Here is a 13,527-nt window from a genome sequence, read left to right as displayed (position 1 = left end):
CAAGGAACCCATGCGGAAGTTGCACACCACAAAACCACAGCAGATGTACAGAATGCAATATACAAGACACAATTTATAATAAAACATTATATACAATAAATAGGTTATTGTTACTTTTTTTTTTTTTTTTTTTTTTTTTTGTTGCTCGATCTGTAAATAAATTTTTTCTCAGTGCATACTGGGGGGTTTTTGCTCTTTTCGCTGCATATTCAGCTCTTGGATGCTTTAGGCCTGTTCTCCGTCATTTTTGGATTCTCCCTCCGGTGCGTGATTCTCTCTTTTTTTGTGTGTATGATTTTTCAGCTGTTTAAATTTTTTTTTTTTTTTTATCCTTAAACATTTTTTTTAACTTCTTTTCTTCAAAAGTATTTACAATTGCTGGTTTTGTGCAGAAAATGAAAATTAATCAAATAAAAAATAAAACTTAAAGAGTCCCTCTGCTTCTGGCTGGGAGGAGAGAGAGAACGCGGCGCCGGCGCCACAGCCGAGGCGGGGGCCGGGGGCGAAGCGGGGGCGGCGGGGGCGGGGTCCCCTCCGGAGGTGGCCCCCTCCTCTCCTCTGCTCTCTGCTCCGGCCGCCAGGATGGGTGGGGGGCGCAGGGCCGGGGGTGCTGTGGCTGGGGGGAGAGGGAGAGAGGGGTGAGGGTCCCACCATGGGGTGCCTGCCCACCCCCACCCACACGGACCCGGGGGCCTGGCACCCACACACCCAGGGGTCCGAGGTGCTGTTCACCCCAAATGTGGCACCCACACACCCAGGGGTCCGAGGTGCTGTTCACCCCAAATGTGGCACCCACACACCCAGGGGTCCGAGGTCCTGTTCACCCCAAATGTGGCGTCCACGTCCCAGGGGATCTGGGGTCCTTCCCATCCACACCCAACAGTCCAGGGTCCTGCTCATTCTTGTCTGGCACCCACATACCTGCGGGTATCGGGCCCTGCTCCCCCCATCTGGCACCCAAACACTCAGGGGTCTGGGGCATCCCACACCCCCTCAGCTCTGGCACACCCGGGGTCCTGCACCCCACATCCCAGGCTCCAGCCACCCCCAGACACCGGAGCCGACAGGGTCCCCAGTTTGATGCTTGGTGGGGCAACACCCGGGGAAACTGCTCGCAGCTCAAAAGGGGCTGAGGGCACCCAGAGCGGGGCTGCAGGTGGGTCGGAGAACCCACCAGAGCATGGAGCACCCAGCACACCCTCCCGGGGGACCCGTACGGGGCGGGGAACGCGGCTGACACTTACCTGGTGATGGTGGCGTCTCCGAGCCCCGCTGGTGACGCTGCCAGAGGCTGGTGGGGGCCAGCGCTTCCCAACACCCATCGGTGTCCGTCCAGCAGGAGCAACCCCCGCGGCGAGCGAGCGGACGGGGAGGGACAAGAAAAAGAAAAGAATCCCCAAACAGCCTCCCCCGGGGCGGCCAAGGGGGTCCCCGGCCGGGCTGTGGGCAGGGGGCACCCAGCGCTGAACCCCAGATGCCCTCCTGCCCTCCCTGCCTGCGCCCCTGCGCCGGGCCTGGCGGGGCCTGCGCTGTCTGTCCGTCCGTCCGTCCGTCCGTCCATCCGATTGTCCTGCTGCGGGGCGGGGGGGGCGGCAGTCCGGAAAGCAGAGCCGGAGGTTGGCAGGCAGAGCGGGTTTGAGTGCAGAGGGGGAAAAATGGGGGGTTTCTCTCTTCATCCATCATTATTAATTTTTTTCCTTTTGTTTCACTTATTTTTTATCTTTTTTTTTTCTCCTTTTTTTTTCCTTTTTTTCTCCTTTTTTCTTTCTTTTTTTTTTTTTTTTTTTTTTTTGGAAAACAAAAAAACGGTACAAAACCCAGCAAAACACAGAACTTGAAAAGTGTTCCAGAAAAAAGTGCTGGCTAAATTACCTCTGAAAGAGAAACACAACATGGAGAGAGAGGGGGACATGATGAGAAGGGCCCTGGGGGTCTCCTGCATCCCCCTCTGCCACCCTCACCCCCAGGTTCTTCCCCACCTACCCTGTAACAAAACCTCGTTGTCCGGTTGGCACGTCAGCAGACACTACAATGAGGTGACCGTAAAAGTGTCCTCAGGGTGTTGTTGCTCTACCATGGGTCCCAAAAACCCGCTCTTCTGGGTGGGGGCCATGACGGGGTGCCCTTGGGGTGCAAAACTGGGGTACCTGTAGTTGTCCTGCAGCTGCAACATTGAGTCTCTTGGTACGGGGGAGATGTTCAAGTCATTGATCAAGGGACAAGCGTAGGGTCCTCGGTGGTGAGCCCGGGACATCTCCAAGGGCTCCTTCTCGCCCTTGGAGGGGTGGGTGCTGCTTGGGCTGCTCAAATGGGGGTTCAGACACGGGGGGTCCGTCCTGCCCATGAAGTCTGCCAGCATCCCGGCCCCCGCCTTGCTGTCGTACGAAGGGCTCCGGGTGCTGGCGTTGGGGGAATACCAGTACGGGGGATTTTTGCAACTGGGGGAGTCGTAGTGTGGTTGAGGCATGGGGAGGTCGCGGCAAGCCAGGTGTGGGGCGTGTGGCAGGGCCCCCCCCTGCATGCTGTGTTTGAGCGAGTCGCAGGCGGGCAACTTTCGGATGCTGCCTGCCCGGAGGTCCTCCTTGAAGGCCAAGGTCGGGGAACAGTTGGGCGAGAAGGCTTTCTGCAAACCGGCCTCGAACACAGTCTGCTGGCCAGGGGCTGCCAGCTGGTGTGGGAGGGCAGGGAAGTGCTTGCTCTCCAAATCCGGCTGCCCCAAACCAGGGGAGTCGCTCTGGAACCCCTGGACAAAGGTCCCATCTGAGGGGGTGGAGGGGTTCATGGAGTAGGGGCCGGCGTAGTCGCAGGGGTCCCGCTCACCCACCCCGAAGCCGCGGGACTGGGAGGGCAGGGGGGACATGCTGCTGTCCCCGCTGTAGTAGTCCAAGCCCAGGTCCGTGCTCTCCTGGAAGAGGGGGTTCACTGCCTGTGACTTGGTGGGGAACTTGGCCTTGCCTGTCCCCCTCTCCTTCTTGGAGGCACAAGCCCCCCGGGAACCCCGGGGCTGCCGGGGTCCTGTGTTCCTCTTGGAGGGGTACACGGAGGAAGAAGAGGAAGAGGAGGAGAAGCTCAGGTGGGAGGTGTCGAACATATCAACCTTCTTCCGTCGGCCTCGACCGGGCTTAGAGTTACTCTGGAAGAGGACGCTCTGGTTCCAGTTGTAGCCAGGGGCAGAGGATGCCTCATTCCAGTCCATCATCAGCTTCTCCAGGCTGGAGAGGCTGGACTGGCCCTCACTGGAGGATGCCTCGCTGTTGGCGCGCCGGTAGCCAGCCGGCTGGTTGAACTGGGTGCTGTCAGAGGAGGACTCGGAGAAGGTCTCGGAGACCGTCTGCTGCTTGGCTTTCTGCGGGGTGTAGTTGGAGATGTCCAGGATGACGTTGGGTTCGTTGAGGTGGCACTCGAAGCCCGGGTTGTAGAGCTGGCTGAAGGCTTCTGAGCTCCAGTCCAACCCACCGTAGCCTTGCCGGAAGGCCCATGGCGCGGCGCTGGGGAACTGCCGGCAATTTTCAGGTGACGGCTGGAAGGACGCCGACCCCTTGGGCACCATGTAGCCGCCGGGCGAGACGGTGCTGGCCCGGCTGTCACAACGTAGGGGGGTGTGCGCGGCGCTGGAGAACTGCCCCCCCTGCTCGGCACTGTTGAAGAAGGCGGCTTTTCCCAGTGGCAAACTGGGACCAGCTGTCGGTGGCGCGTAGCCGGCACTGTGGGCACTGCTGGGCGAGGACGGGAGGCTGCTGCCACTGCCGTAGGCGAAGCTGCAGTCCTTGCTGCTGGGGCAGTCCTGTGCTGTTGGGTACTGCTTTCCTGGTGGGAACACGCTGGCGGGTGCCACGCTCTGCCCGGTGCTGCCATAGCTGCCGTACGGGGAATAGCCGGGGGTGCCGCTGGCCGCCGGGTGAGCCGTGGGTGACCGGGACACGGCCGACGGCGGGGCCAGTTTGGGGAAGGACTCGGTGCCCCGGCACTCTGACGAGCCTTGGGTCACCCCGTAGCCGCTGGAGGCACGGCCAGGCGGGAATGCCGGCCGGCCCTGCATGGCTGCATGGAAGGCGGCTTCGGCACCAGGGTTGGCCGCTGCCACTTTGCCACCCCGGGCTGTGTAGGCAGCCATGCCCCGCTGGCCGGGCAGCGCGGCCGGGGGGGCCGTGTAGGCAGCCGCCGATTTACGGGACTCGGAGCGGGACGCGGAGAGGGCGAAGTCCAGCAGGTCGGAGGAGTCATCTGAGTCCAGCAAGGAGCGGAAGTATCCGGTGAAGAGGCTGTGCCGCTCCGGACCGGTCTCTGTCTGCGAGGACGGCGCGCTGCTGGCATAGAAACCAGCACGGCTGGAGGAGCCCGACTCCAGCCCCGCCGCATGGAAGGGTCTCGCCTCGGCCCCTTGGTAGCCACCGTTGCGTCCGGCCTGGCTGCCGGGGTGGCCGTGGTGGGGGGTCCAGGGGCTGCCCTTCTCCCCCCCGCCCCATTCTCCGGTGGGGCCGTCCCCAAAGCTCTGCCCGGAGTTGGGTTCGGGGAAGAGCGCCCCGTTCTTGCGCGCCCGTCGCTTGCGCTTGGGTTTTCCCACGGGATCGGGCTCTGGCCGGCCGCGCTTGCGTGGGTGCACGGGGTCAGCGTGGAGGGTGGTGGGGGCTTTCTTCTTCTTCCCGATGCCCTCGAAGAAGTCGCTGAAGGAGCAGCGCGCGGCACGGGCAGCGTGGCCCCCCCCGCGCCCACCGAAGCCCCCCGCCTTGCCGCCGCGCCGGCGGAAGCCCTGGACACGGTGCAGGAAGTGGGAGATGCTCTGGGTGTCGGGGGCTTGGTGGATGGACTCGGGCTCGCTGGGGGTCCAGCAGCGGGGCGGGGAGCAGCGCCCCGAGCACTGGCTCTGCCGGTTGAGGAAGGCCAGCTTGGCCAATACATCCGAGTAGTCGGCTTTGCTGTCATTGGTGTCAGCGATGTAGGAGGGCTGGGGCGAGGCCAGCTTCTGCTTCCTCCTCCTCCTCTTCTTCACCTCCGGGGTGGGTTCCTTGGGCTTGGCTTGGCCCAGCAGCAGGTTTTTGGGAGGCCGGCCCCGCTTGCGCTTCAGGATAATGGGCATCTCGCCAGGGGGGAACACCACGACCACGTTGCGTCCATTGTTCTTCATCTTGAGCAGCGGTGTGGGCTCCATGGAGCTGCTGGCTGCCAGCTCCTTCCCCTCCAGGTTCAAGTTGCTGCTGAGCGATGACACCTTGTAGGTGGTCTTGTTCCTCCTCCCCAGGGACACGGGGATCTTGGCCATCTTCACCACCATCTTCCTCACCCCCCGGCACTTGTTCTTCTTCCCCGCCGTGGGGGCTTTGGGCATCTCGTCGGGGTCCAGAGTGGTGGGGGGCGGTGGCGGCAGGGGGCTCAGCAGTGGGGTGTCAGGCTCCTCGGGCCCGGGGGGCATCTCAGCGGGCAGGGCGAGGGGGGACAGGACGCGGCTCTCGGGGGTGACGTCCACCCGGCGCCCTCGCCCCGCCCTCCTCCGGCGGCACAGCATCTTTGGCTTGTCTGTCCGGCGCAGGGCGTACTTGCGGTGGTCTTCGCCACACCGCCCGGCCCCCCGGCCCCCACAGGGACCCCGCTTCACCATGGTGCTCAGGGGACACCCCCCGAGCCGGGGCTGCAGCCCGTGGGGCCGCAGAGGGTCCCCAGCGCCTGGCTGTGCCTCCAGCAGCTCCGAGACGGTTCCCAGCGGCTGCGGCTCCAGCAGCGAGGGCTCAGTGGGCAGCAGTGGGGGCTCCAGAGCTCCGGGCAGCGGCTCCAGGGTCTGCAGCCCCAGAGGCTCCGCCAGCGGCTCAAGCGACTGCAGCTCCAGCGACTCGGACAGGGGTTCCAGCGACTGCAGCTCCAGCGACTCAGAGAGCGGCTCCAGCGACTGCAGCCCCAACGGCTCCAGGTTTTGCAGCTCCAGCGACTCTGGCAGCGGCTCCAGGCTCTGCGAATCAAGCAGCTGGGGCTGTGACTCCAGGGACTGGGAATCCAACAGCCGGGATTGGGAGTCCAGCTCTTGGGCTGGCAGCAACTGGGGCTGTGGCTCCATCGCCTGCGACTCCAGCAGCTGTGTCCCTGGGCACGCCAGGGAGGCCAGCTCGTTCAGGATGTCCGCCTCGGCCAGTTCCGAGTAATCGCTGGCATCGGGCTGGGAGCAGCCGGCTTCATCCGCCGGCGCTTTGGAGATGCCCCCCACGCCCCCACTGTGTCCAGGGGGCTGCGGGGTGCTCCCCCCGCCTCCGTCAGCTTCTCCATCACGTGCCGGGGGCCGGGGGTGCCGCGACGGGTCGGATTTGAGGAGCACCCCCCGCTCCTCGGGGCTGCGGATGCTGTTGGCCAGGGAGGGTGAGGAGAAGAAGCTGTACTGGAGGTCGCGGTCGGCGGGCAGGAGGCGGCTGTCCTCGTGAGCCCCGCCGCCACCACGGAGGCTGCCACAGTCCAGGTGCACCCCACTGTTCTTGAGGTCCTCGGAGAGGCGGTTGAGGTCCTTCATGATGTCGATGAGCTGCACCACGGGGTGGAGGTTGATGTGCCCGTTGCCGCACTTGCTCCGGAGCAAGGCGAGGATGCTGTCTATGTTGCAGCGGCCCGAGGCCAGTGTCGCGTTGGGGAAGGTTTTGGGCGCCCGATCGCGGGCGGATGCCTCCTCCGCGCTGCCCCCCAGGATCCGGGGCTCCCCGGCACAGCCCAGCAGGTCCTCGGCCGCCTTGGTGCCCCCGTGGACGCTCTGGCAGCGGTCGGCCGGATCGCCGTGCAGCAGCGAGCCTGCCTGGTGCTCCCGGCCGAGCGCGGGGCACGACCCCTCAGGGAAGCTGAGTACACTGCAGGATAACGCCTTCTCGGCCGGGCAGGCTGGGGGCCGCTGCACCGGGTGTCCCGGCGGGTAGAATTTGGGCTCTCGGACGTAGTCGGGCGAGCCACGCACAACGCTGGTCGTTACCACTGGGCCCGGGGGCTTCACGCGCATCCTGACCTCCTCCTCCCCCGCGTGCCGCTTGGCCGAGCAGTTGCTGACATGGGGGTCAGGGAAGGTGACACCAGGACCTATGGGCGGCAGAGAGGGGGACAGTGAGGCTCCACAGGCACTCCCAGCCGAAAGCAGCCAGCAGAGCCTCACTCCATCCCCCCATTCTCAGGGATGAGGTCCCCATATCCATCCCCCAGCTCACCCTGCCCTGTCACCAGCAAGGACCTGGCTGGCACTGCAGGAATGCTGTCAGCCCTGCTAACAGCTGGGAAAATGGGGACTTGGGGAAATTGGATGCCCTCTCCAACTCAGGGGGTCTACCCCCTTCTCCAGTTCAAGAGGGGCTGAACCCCTTCCCCAGCTCAAGGGGGTCTGGATGCCTTCCGCAGCTCAGGAGCAGGGGGCTGGATGTCCTCCCCGCACCAGGACCACCCATGCCAGCCCCCAGCACGGAGCCCCCTCCCAGGTGGAGAGGGGTAGCTGGTTCCCGTGAGGGTCTGGGTTTCCCCACGCCGCCATAGGGCAGAGTTTGGGTGTCTGGGGGGGCTGGGACTGGAACTTACCCTCGGCGTTGCTGCTGCTCCTGCTATTGCACTTGAGCTCTCTGCAAAGGAAGGGGTGTTCAGGGTCAGCCCCACACGGGGGGGGGGACTCAAGCGCTCACCACCCCTGTGCCAGTCCCTCCACGGGACATGCCAGGGGCTGATCCTCCCGAGCTCCCACGGCCGCCCATCACCGTGACGTCGGGGCTGCGGGGGGGGGGGTGGGCAAAGAGGGGGAGGCCGCCTCTGATCTGGGGGACAGAGGGGACAGGTTTACGCCCCCCTCCCATCCCCACCAGCCGCTCCGTGGGGCGGGGGGGGCGGGGGGTGGCGGGGGTCCTTTGGTGGCGCTGCCACTAGGTGTCCCCGGCGAGCCGCGCTCCGGACACACGGGGGGGTCTTCGCCCGAGGAGGTGGCTCAGCACATCCCACACCCCCCCCGGCTCCCACCCACCCGCGGACACCCCACGCACAGCTGCAACCCCCACTCACGGCGACACTGCCCGGTGCCACCCCTCCACTCGCCGGGACGCCCCTCTGTGGCGTCTGCCTCAGTTTCCCCTCGTTGGAATGGGGTACAGCGAGGGTGGTAGTGGGGTGGCTCAGGCACTCAGGGGTGGGTGACGGGCACCGCGTGCCCACTGCACAGCCCACTCTGCACTCCGTGGGGGCTGCAGCCCCTCTATGCGCCCCAAAATCCCAAGCCGGGAGGCCGTGCAGAGCGGGGGAGCCCCTTGCCCTGTATCTCCCAGACAGGATGGACAGAACATCGGCAGCAAGATGCCGCTTGGTGCCGCTCCCCATTTTTGGGGTGAGGCCCCCAGGTACCTGTTCCGGGGGTGTTTGCAGTGCAGGTTCACTCGGAAGCTCCTGCTGTCGCCGTCGCTGCCGGGCTGGCGGGGGCCGGAGCCCTGGGCACGCGGGAACCACTCGGCTGGCGGGCTGGCACCGTTCTCCAGTGCGAGGGGCTGGCAGGCGACCGAGCTCCCATCTGCTCGAGAGAGACCCCCGCACATCAGCCCAGTGGCCCCCTACCCTGGGAGCACCACTTGCCCCGGCCGCCGTGGGTGCCCGCAGGGCTGGGCACGCCGTGTGCCACCCGTTGACGCCTCCCCCTCGAAGCCACAGCCCGCGGGGACACCCACGCTGTGCCCTTCCCCCCATCACGGGATGCCCAGGGTGGCGTTTTGGGGCAGGACAACCCTTTCCTCCCCACCGTGTCCATGCCTTGAACCGGGACTGCCCATACGAGGGGGAGCATCTCCCCACCAGGCTGTAGGCACACGTGTGCATAATCCACACGGATGTGAGCATTGCACACGCGTGTGCATAAAGCTTTGGCCCCTCGCTCTCCTGCAGGAGGTTGAGGCACCCACAGCCGCTGCCCATGTGGCACAGGGGTGCACGGTGGAGCCACTCGGTCCCTCGCAGTCCCCCCGTGCCAGCATGTCCGCCTGTTTTCCCTCCCCAGAGCCGCGTGTGAATCCCTGCCGGTTGGCTCCCTCCCCCAGCACACACCCGCAGACACACACACGCAGCCGCTCGGCGTGATCCAGGCTCTTCCCGGTGTCTGGATTAGCGTGACAACTTATCAACAAGGCAGGGAAAGAGAATTCAAACCTGTCAGTCCATCCGCATCCCCCCCTTTCCCCGTCTCCTCGCCAGCCTTTGGGCGCAGCGCTGGCACCGCGGAGATGCGGGCACCTCGGTGTAAAGTTACACCAAGGGCTATGTGGAGCAGGAAAATATGTGCTAGAAAGACCGGTCTCGTCTCTGCTGAGGCTGCTGGTGTGCCCAGGGAGCTGTCGGAGGGGAGGCAGGCAGGAAGGAAACAAACGGGAGGTTTTCCAGAACAGCCGCCGGGAGCTGGTCCCCGCTGCACACGCTGCGCACGGCTCGACGGGGACGTTCGGGGTGTTGGGGGTGTCGGGATGCAACCCCCCAGCTCTGCGCCGCCCCTCCCCGTGCGTCCGTGCCGCACGGAGCTGCGGATGCCTTGGCAAACACTGCGGGATGCCCGTGGGGTCCCCACCGGGGTGTGTGGGGTCTCCGGACGCCCCACGGCCCATGCTCTGCATTGCCCACGTTCATCCCCGGTGTGCGACCCCGGGTGCTGGAAGCGCTGGACACATCCCGCGGCTCTTACCCCACACCACCGGTGTCCGGCTCCTGCCCTCGGCCCCACAGGGGGCCACGTGTCCCGTGACACGCGGGGGACACTCCCTGCACCGGGACTCCGCCCTCACCCCGTCCAAACCACCCCCAGAGCGGGGACCACCTGCACCCCCCAAACACCCACGCACCACGGCGTAGGCAGCACCCACCATCCCCTCCCCGCCCACCAGGGTGCGGGGCGCAGGTGGGAGCCCGGCAGCGGCGGTGCGGAGGGGGCTGCGGTGCGGAGAGGGCTGCGGGGGGGGCAGCGGGGCGCACCGGGATGTTCGCCGCGCCGCCGCGCTCACTTTCACCTCCCCGCTCAGCCCCAGGCAGCCGCCACATGTTTCCCATTAGGCTCTCCGGACCTCGCCATTCCTGGCTTCCTCGCCAGGGATAGGGCCTTTTTCCTTATTTTTTTTTTATTTTTTCCCTTTTAAAAAAAATTTCTTCTAATTTTTTTTTTTTTCTCCTCGCTGGTTACAAAACACCAGCCGAGACCACACAAGCGAGGAGGGACGGAGGGAGAAGGAGAGATAGAGATGGGCGCCGCGGGCGGGGGAGAGGCGGCCAGACCGGGTGCTGCGGCGGGGCCGGGGGGGTGAGGATGAAGAGCGGGGGGATGAAGCGGGCGAGATTGCAGTCACCTCCGCTTCCCACCTCCTGACCCCGCAGCCCTGCAAAGATAACAGCCCCCGAAGACTGCTGACTCGCCTCGCAGAAATCCAATATCCTCGCCTGGTGAACTAATCGACTACCTGGGCTCCCACCTCCCCTGCCCGGGCTTAATCCTGCTGCTGCAAAGCTTTAATTAGTTTAACGGTTTCAGGCTTGACGGAGGTTGGCGGCGAGAGGAATCAGAATCATGGAATGGTTTGGGTTGGAAGGGACCTTAAAGCTCATCTCGTTCCAACCCCCTGCCATGGGCAGGGACACCTTCCACTAGACTAGGTTGCTCCAAGCCCCGGCCAACCCGGCAGAATGCACCTCCGCCTCCCCCACTCCACCCAGACAGGGTCCCCCTTTGGTGCAAAGCGTGCCGTGGGGTGGCAGCACGAGGGTGCAGGGGGCTGCAGGAGCCCCCAAGCCCCCCTAAGCTCCCCGAGGCTGCTGGCACCCAGCCCCGACCCCCAGCGCTGGCACAGGGCGGGCACGGAGGGGCTGTCTTGGCACCGGCGTGGCGGCGGGGAGATGGAGGGATGGCCCCGCAGGACACGGACGTGGTTTGGTGCCCGGCTCCGAGGCCACCCAGACGTCAGGGTGGGGCCGGAGATGCCACCGGGAGACAGGCAGGCGGCAGGGACACAGCCGCCACACAGATGGGGACACGCTGGCCCAACGCCTCCCACCCCGCCGGGGCGCCGTGCCCAGCCGCCCGCGGCGGCAGCGGCGGGGACGGGGCGTCCTCCCTATTTCCCCACCGCCTCGGGGGTCCCTGGGCACCGCGGGGCGCTGCGAGGGTTTGGGGTGGCCCTAAGTACCCCCACGTGGGCGTAGGGGGCTCTCCGGCTCCCCCTGCCACCCGTGTCCTGTGTGCACAGCTGGCCTTCCACTGCAGGGCTGCCCTCCTTGCCTCCCCCCCCGCGAGTGGCATCGGGGGTGTCCCGCTCGTGTCCCACACGGGGACGCCGTGGCGGTGCCTCTCCTTGCGCACTCACACACACAGGGCACGGCGGAGGTTTCCCTCCCCTGTTCCCGCCAATCGGGGGGCACCACGGGGGTGCAGCTCCCCCCACACACGCCCCTGGGGCATCGGGGAGCTTGTCCCCTCTGCGCCCCGCCCCTCGCACCCCCCTGGTCCCCTCCCAGGCGCCCCCAACCCCCGCCCCACGAGTTCCCCCCAGCCCGTCCTGCGCCTGCTGACACCAATGGAAAATCCCCTCCAGTGACAGCTTCCTGGCAGGCGCTTGCCGAGGGTTTCCGTGTTCCCCAGCCAGCCCCCACTGGCTGGCCACCTCCTCCCTGAGCCACGCGGGGGGTCCCTCCGCCTGCACCCCCTCCACGCCGACCTCCACGTCCCCTCTAAATCAGCATCACAGACCCCAAAGCACCCGGGTCCTGCTCCCTCCTCTTCCTCCCCACACCTCATCCCCTGCCAGCACCCTGCCCCCCTCTGAAGTGGGGCACCCATCAGCGCCAGCGGTGTTTGGGGTCCTCTCTGGGTACCACTGGCAGCTCCCAGAGCACACACCCACCTTGGGGACCCGCCACCCTGTGACTGGGAGCAGGGCAAGAGCTGGGGGTCCAGAAGGGTGGGCACAGATGGGTGCTGGGGCACGCGGTGCCTGCAGGGAGCCCTGACCCTTCCTTCAGTTGTCACCCTATGGTTGGAACCCCGCTGTCACATCCCCCCTGCCGTCACCACATCCCCCCGCCGCCCTGACTCTTCTGCCATGCTCTTAATTAAGAGATGGAGCAGATGGCGCCTGGGTTTCATCTTAGGTAACGGGTCCAGACGAGCTGCCTGGCCGCCAGTTCCCTTCGTGGGGCTACCAGAGGTTTTTTCGGGGTGCCCCCCAAGCAGGGAGTTGGTGAGGGGACATGTCCCTCCAACGCTCTCTGGGGGTGCTGCAGGAAGAGACGGCAGTGCCAGGAAGGGATTGGCTGGCACGTGGGGCAAACACACCTGGGTTCTGCCCTCTCACATCATCCCAGGGTGTCACATCCCCAGGGCAAGCTCAGACACCCGCCCTGGCACTGGGAAGGAGGATCCAGGACCACTGGGCTATAACCAGGGTGCCAAAGATCTTGGCATCTCCCCATCAGCGCTGCGGGAAGGTGGCTGGGGAGCTCATTTCCCTGCAATCCCCCTGGTCCTAGCAACAGGGACCCCAGGGACACCCCTATGCTTCTGGGGATGGTGCTGAGTCAGGGGATGTGGCCCTTCTCCTGGACCTGGCCCTGGATGTGCCACTGCCACTGGGGTCTCCTGTAGCGCAGCGCCCGCTCGCCTGGTGGCATCCGCCAGGCCTGGGAGTCCTGGAGCCTGTGGGACCCTTGATAGGTTCAGCCCTCAGCACCAGAACATGGCACGGTGCCCTTGAGGTGGGCAGGGGTGGGGATGCCTGGTCAGGCCCCTATTCCTGCTGCTGCAATAAACCATCTTCCCTGCAAGGACCGTCTCCCTCAGGAGGAACCATCTTCCCCACAAGGACCATCTCTCCTGCCATGACCATCCTCCCTGCAATGATCATCTCCCCCTTAATGACCATTTCCCCTTCAATGACTATTCCCCCTCAAAGACCATCTCCCTGTGATGCCCATCTGCCCCGCGAGAAACCATCTCCCCACAATGACCACCCCTGCTCCAGCGACCATTTCGCCCCGCAATCATCCTCCCAGTCAAGAACCCCTTCCCCCAGGAGAGGACCCTCCCCTCCTGCCCCACAAACGTGGGTACCCCGCTGTCCCCCAGAGGCTGGGAGGCACTCAGGTGACGCCCAGCGTGGACGCAGCCCCCAACCCCCTTGGCCCTGGAGGGGTCTGACCCTCCTCCCTGGCTTGGGGGGGCTCGAGGGGGCTGGGGAACGGCTCGACAGATGGACCGCAGCGATGGTGGCACCTCGGCCGGCTGGAGCCCAGCGCCGCAGTTCAGAGCTAGCAGGGAAACGGGCTAAATTTAGCTCTTCCCTCGGTGCCAGCTTTGTTCCCCCGCCCCGTCGAGCCGGCGCGGGAGGCGAGCAGCCTCCGGGCCCCCTCCTCTGCCCTCTCCCTGCCTGCGGGAGGATACGGGACACACCAGCACCCCTCCCTCGGGGTGCCAGCTCCGGCTACCGGGCGCTCCCCGGGGTGCCGGGTGCATTTGCCCGCGCGTCTCCGTGCGCCGGCTGTTCCCGGCGGTGCCGCGGGTGCTGTGCCCCGGCGTGG

General features: G+C 65.4%; 2 protein-coding genes across 2 annotated transcripts; both read right to left on the bottom strand.

The window, feature by feature from the left end:
* Positions 1–292: 292 nt before the first annotated feature.
* LOC121672152 (basic proline-rich protein-like) lies at positions 293–1,758 on the bottom strand. The gene is made up of 2 exons (XM_042044686.1): positions 1,245–1,758; positions 293–616 (listed from the first exon to the last, which is right to left on the bottom strand). Exons 1-2 carry the CDS (start codon positions 1,674–1,676, stop codon positions 425–427), a joined length of 624 nt encoding a protein of 207 aa, XP_041900620.1. The 5' UTR covers positions 1,677–1,758; the 3' UTR covers positions 293–424.
* A 35-nt stretch (positions 1,759–1,793) lies between these two features.
* On the bottom strand, positions 1,794–11,716 carry LOC121672151 (AT-hook DNA-binding motif-containing protein 1-like). Its single transcript, XM_042044685.1, has 5 exons — positions 11,712–11,716; positions 8,335–8,500; positions 7,528–7,568; positions 1,984–7,041; positions 1,794–1,874 (listed from the first exon to the last, which is right to left on the bottom strand). The coding sequence occupies exon 4, from the start codon at positions 6,962–6,964 to the stop codon at positions 2,027–2,029; it is 4,938 nt and encodes a 1,645-aa protein (XP_041900619.1). The 5' UTR covers positions 6,965–7,041; positions 7,528–7,568; positions 8,335–8,500; positions 11,712–11,716; the 3' UTR covers positions 1,794–1,874; positions 1,984–2,026.
* Between the last annotated feature and the right edge of the window lie 1,811 nt (positions 11,717–13,527).

The sequence above is a fragment of the Corvus kubaryi genome, unplaced genomic scaffold (assembly GCF_017639235.1).
Source record: "Corvus kubaryi isolate FWS band 111438036 unplaced genomic scaffold, C.kubaryi_AGA036_p1.0 38442, whole genome shotgun sequence".
Classification (NCBI taxonomy): Eukaryota; Metazoa; Chordata; class Aves; order Passeriformes; family Corvidae; genus Corvus; species Corvus kubaryi.
This window is presented reverse-complemented; position numbering and strand designations above follow the sequence as displayed.

Bases quoted from the DNA above. Each gene is read 5' to 3' on its own strand.
- LOC121672152 (XM_042044686.1), bottom strand. From the start codon at position 1,676: ATGAAGAGAGAAACCCCCCATTTTTCCCCCTCTGCACTCAAACCCGCT. The intron at 617-1,244 runs GTAAGTGTCAGC...CTCTCCCCCCAG, and splicing joins GGAGACGCCACCATCACCAG to CCACAGCACCCCCGGCCCTG.
- LOC121672151 (XM_042044685.1), bottom strand. From the start codon at position 6,964: ATGCGCGTGAAGCCCCCGGGCCCAGTGGTAACGACCAGCGTTGTGCGT.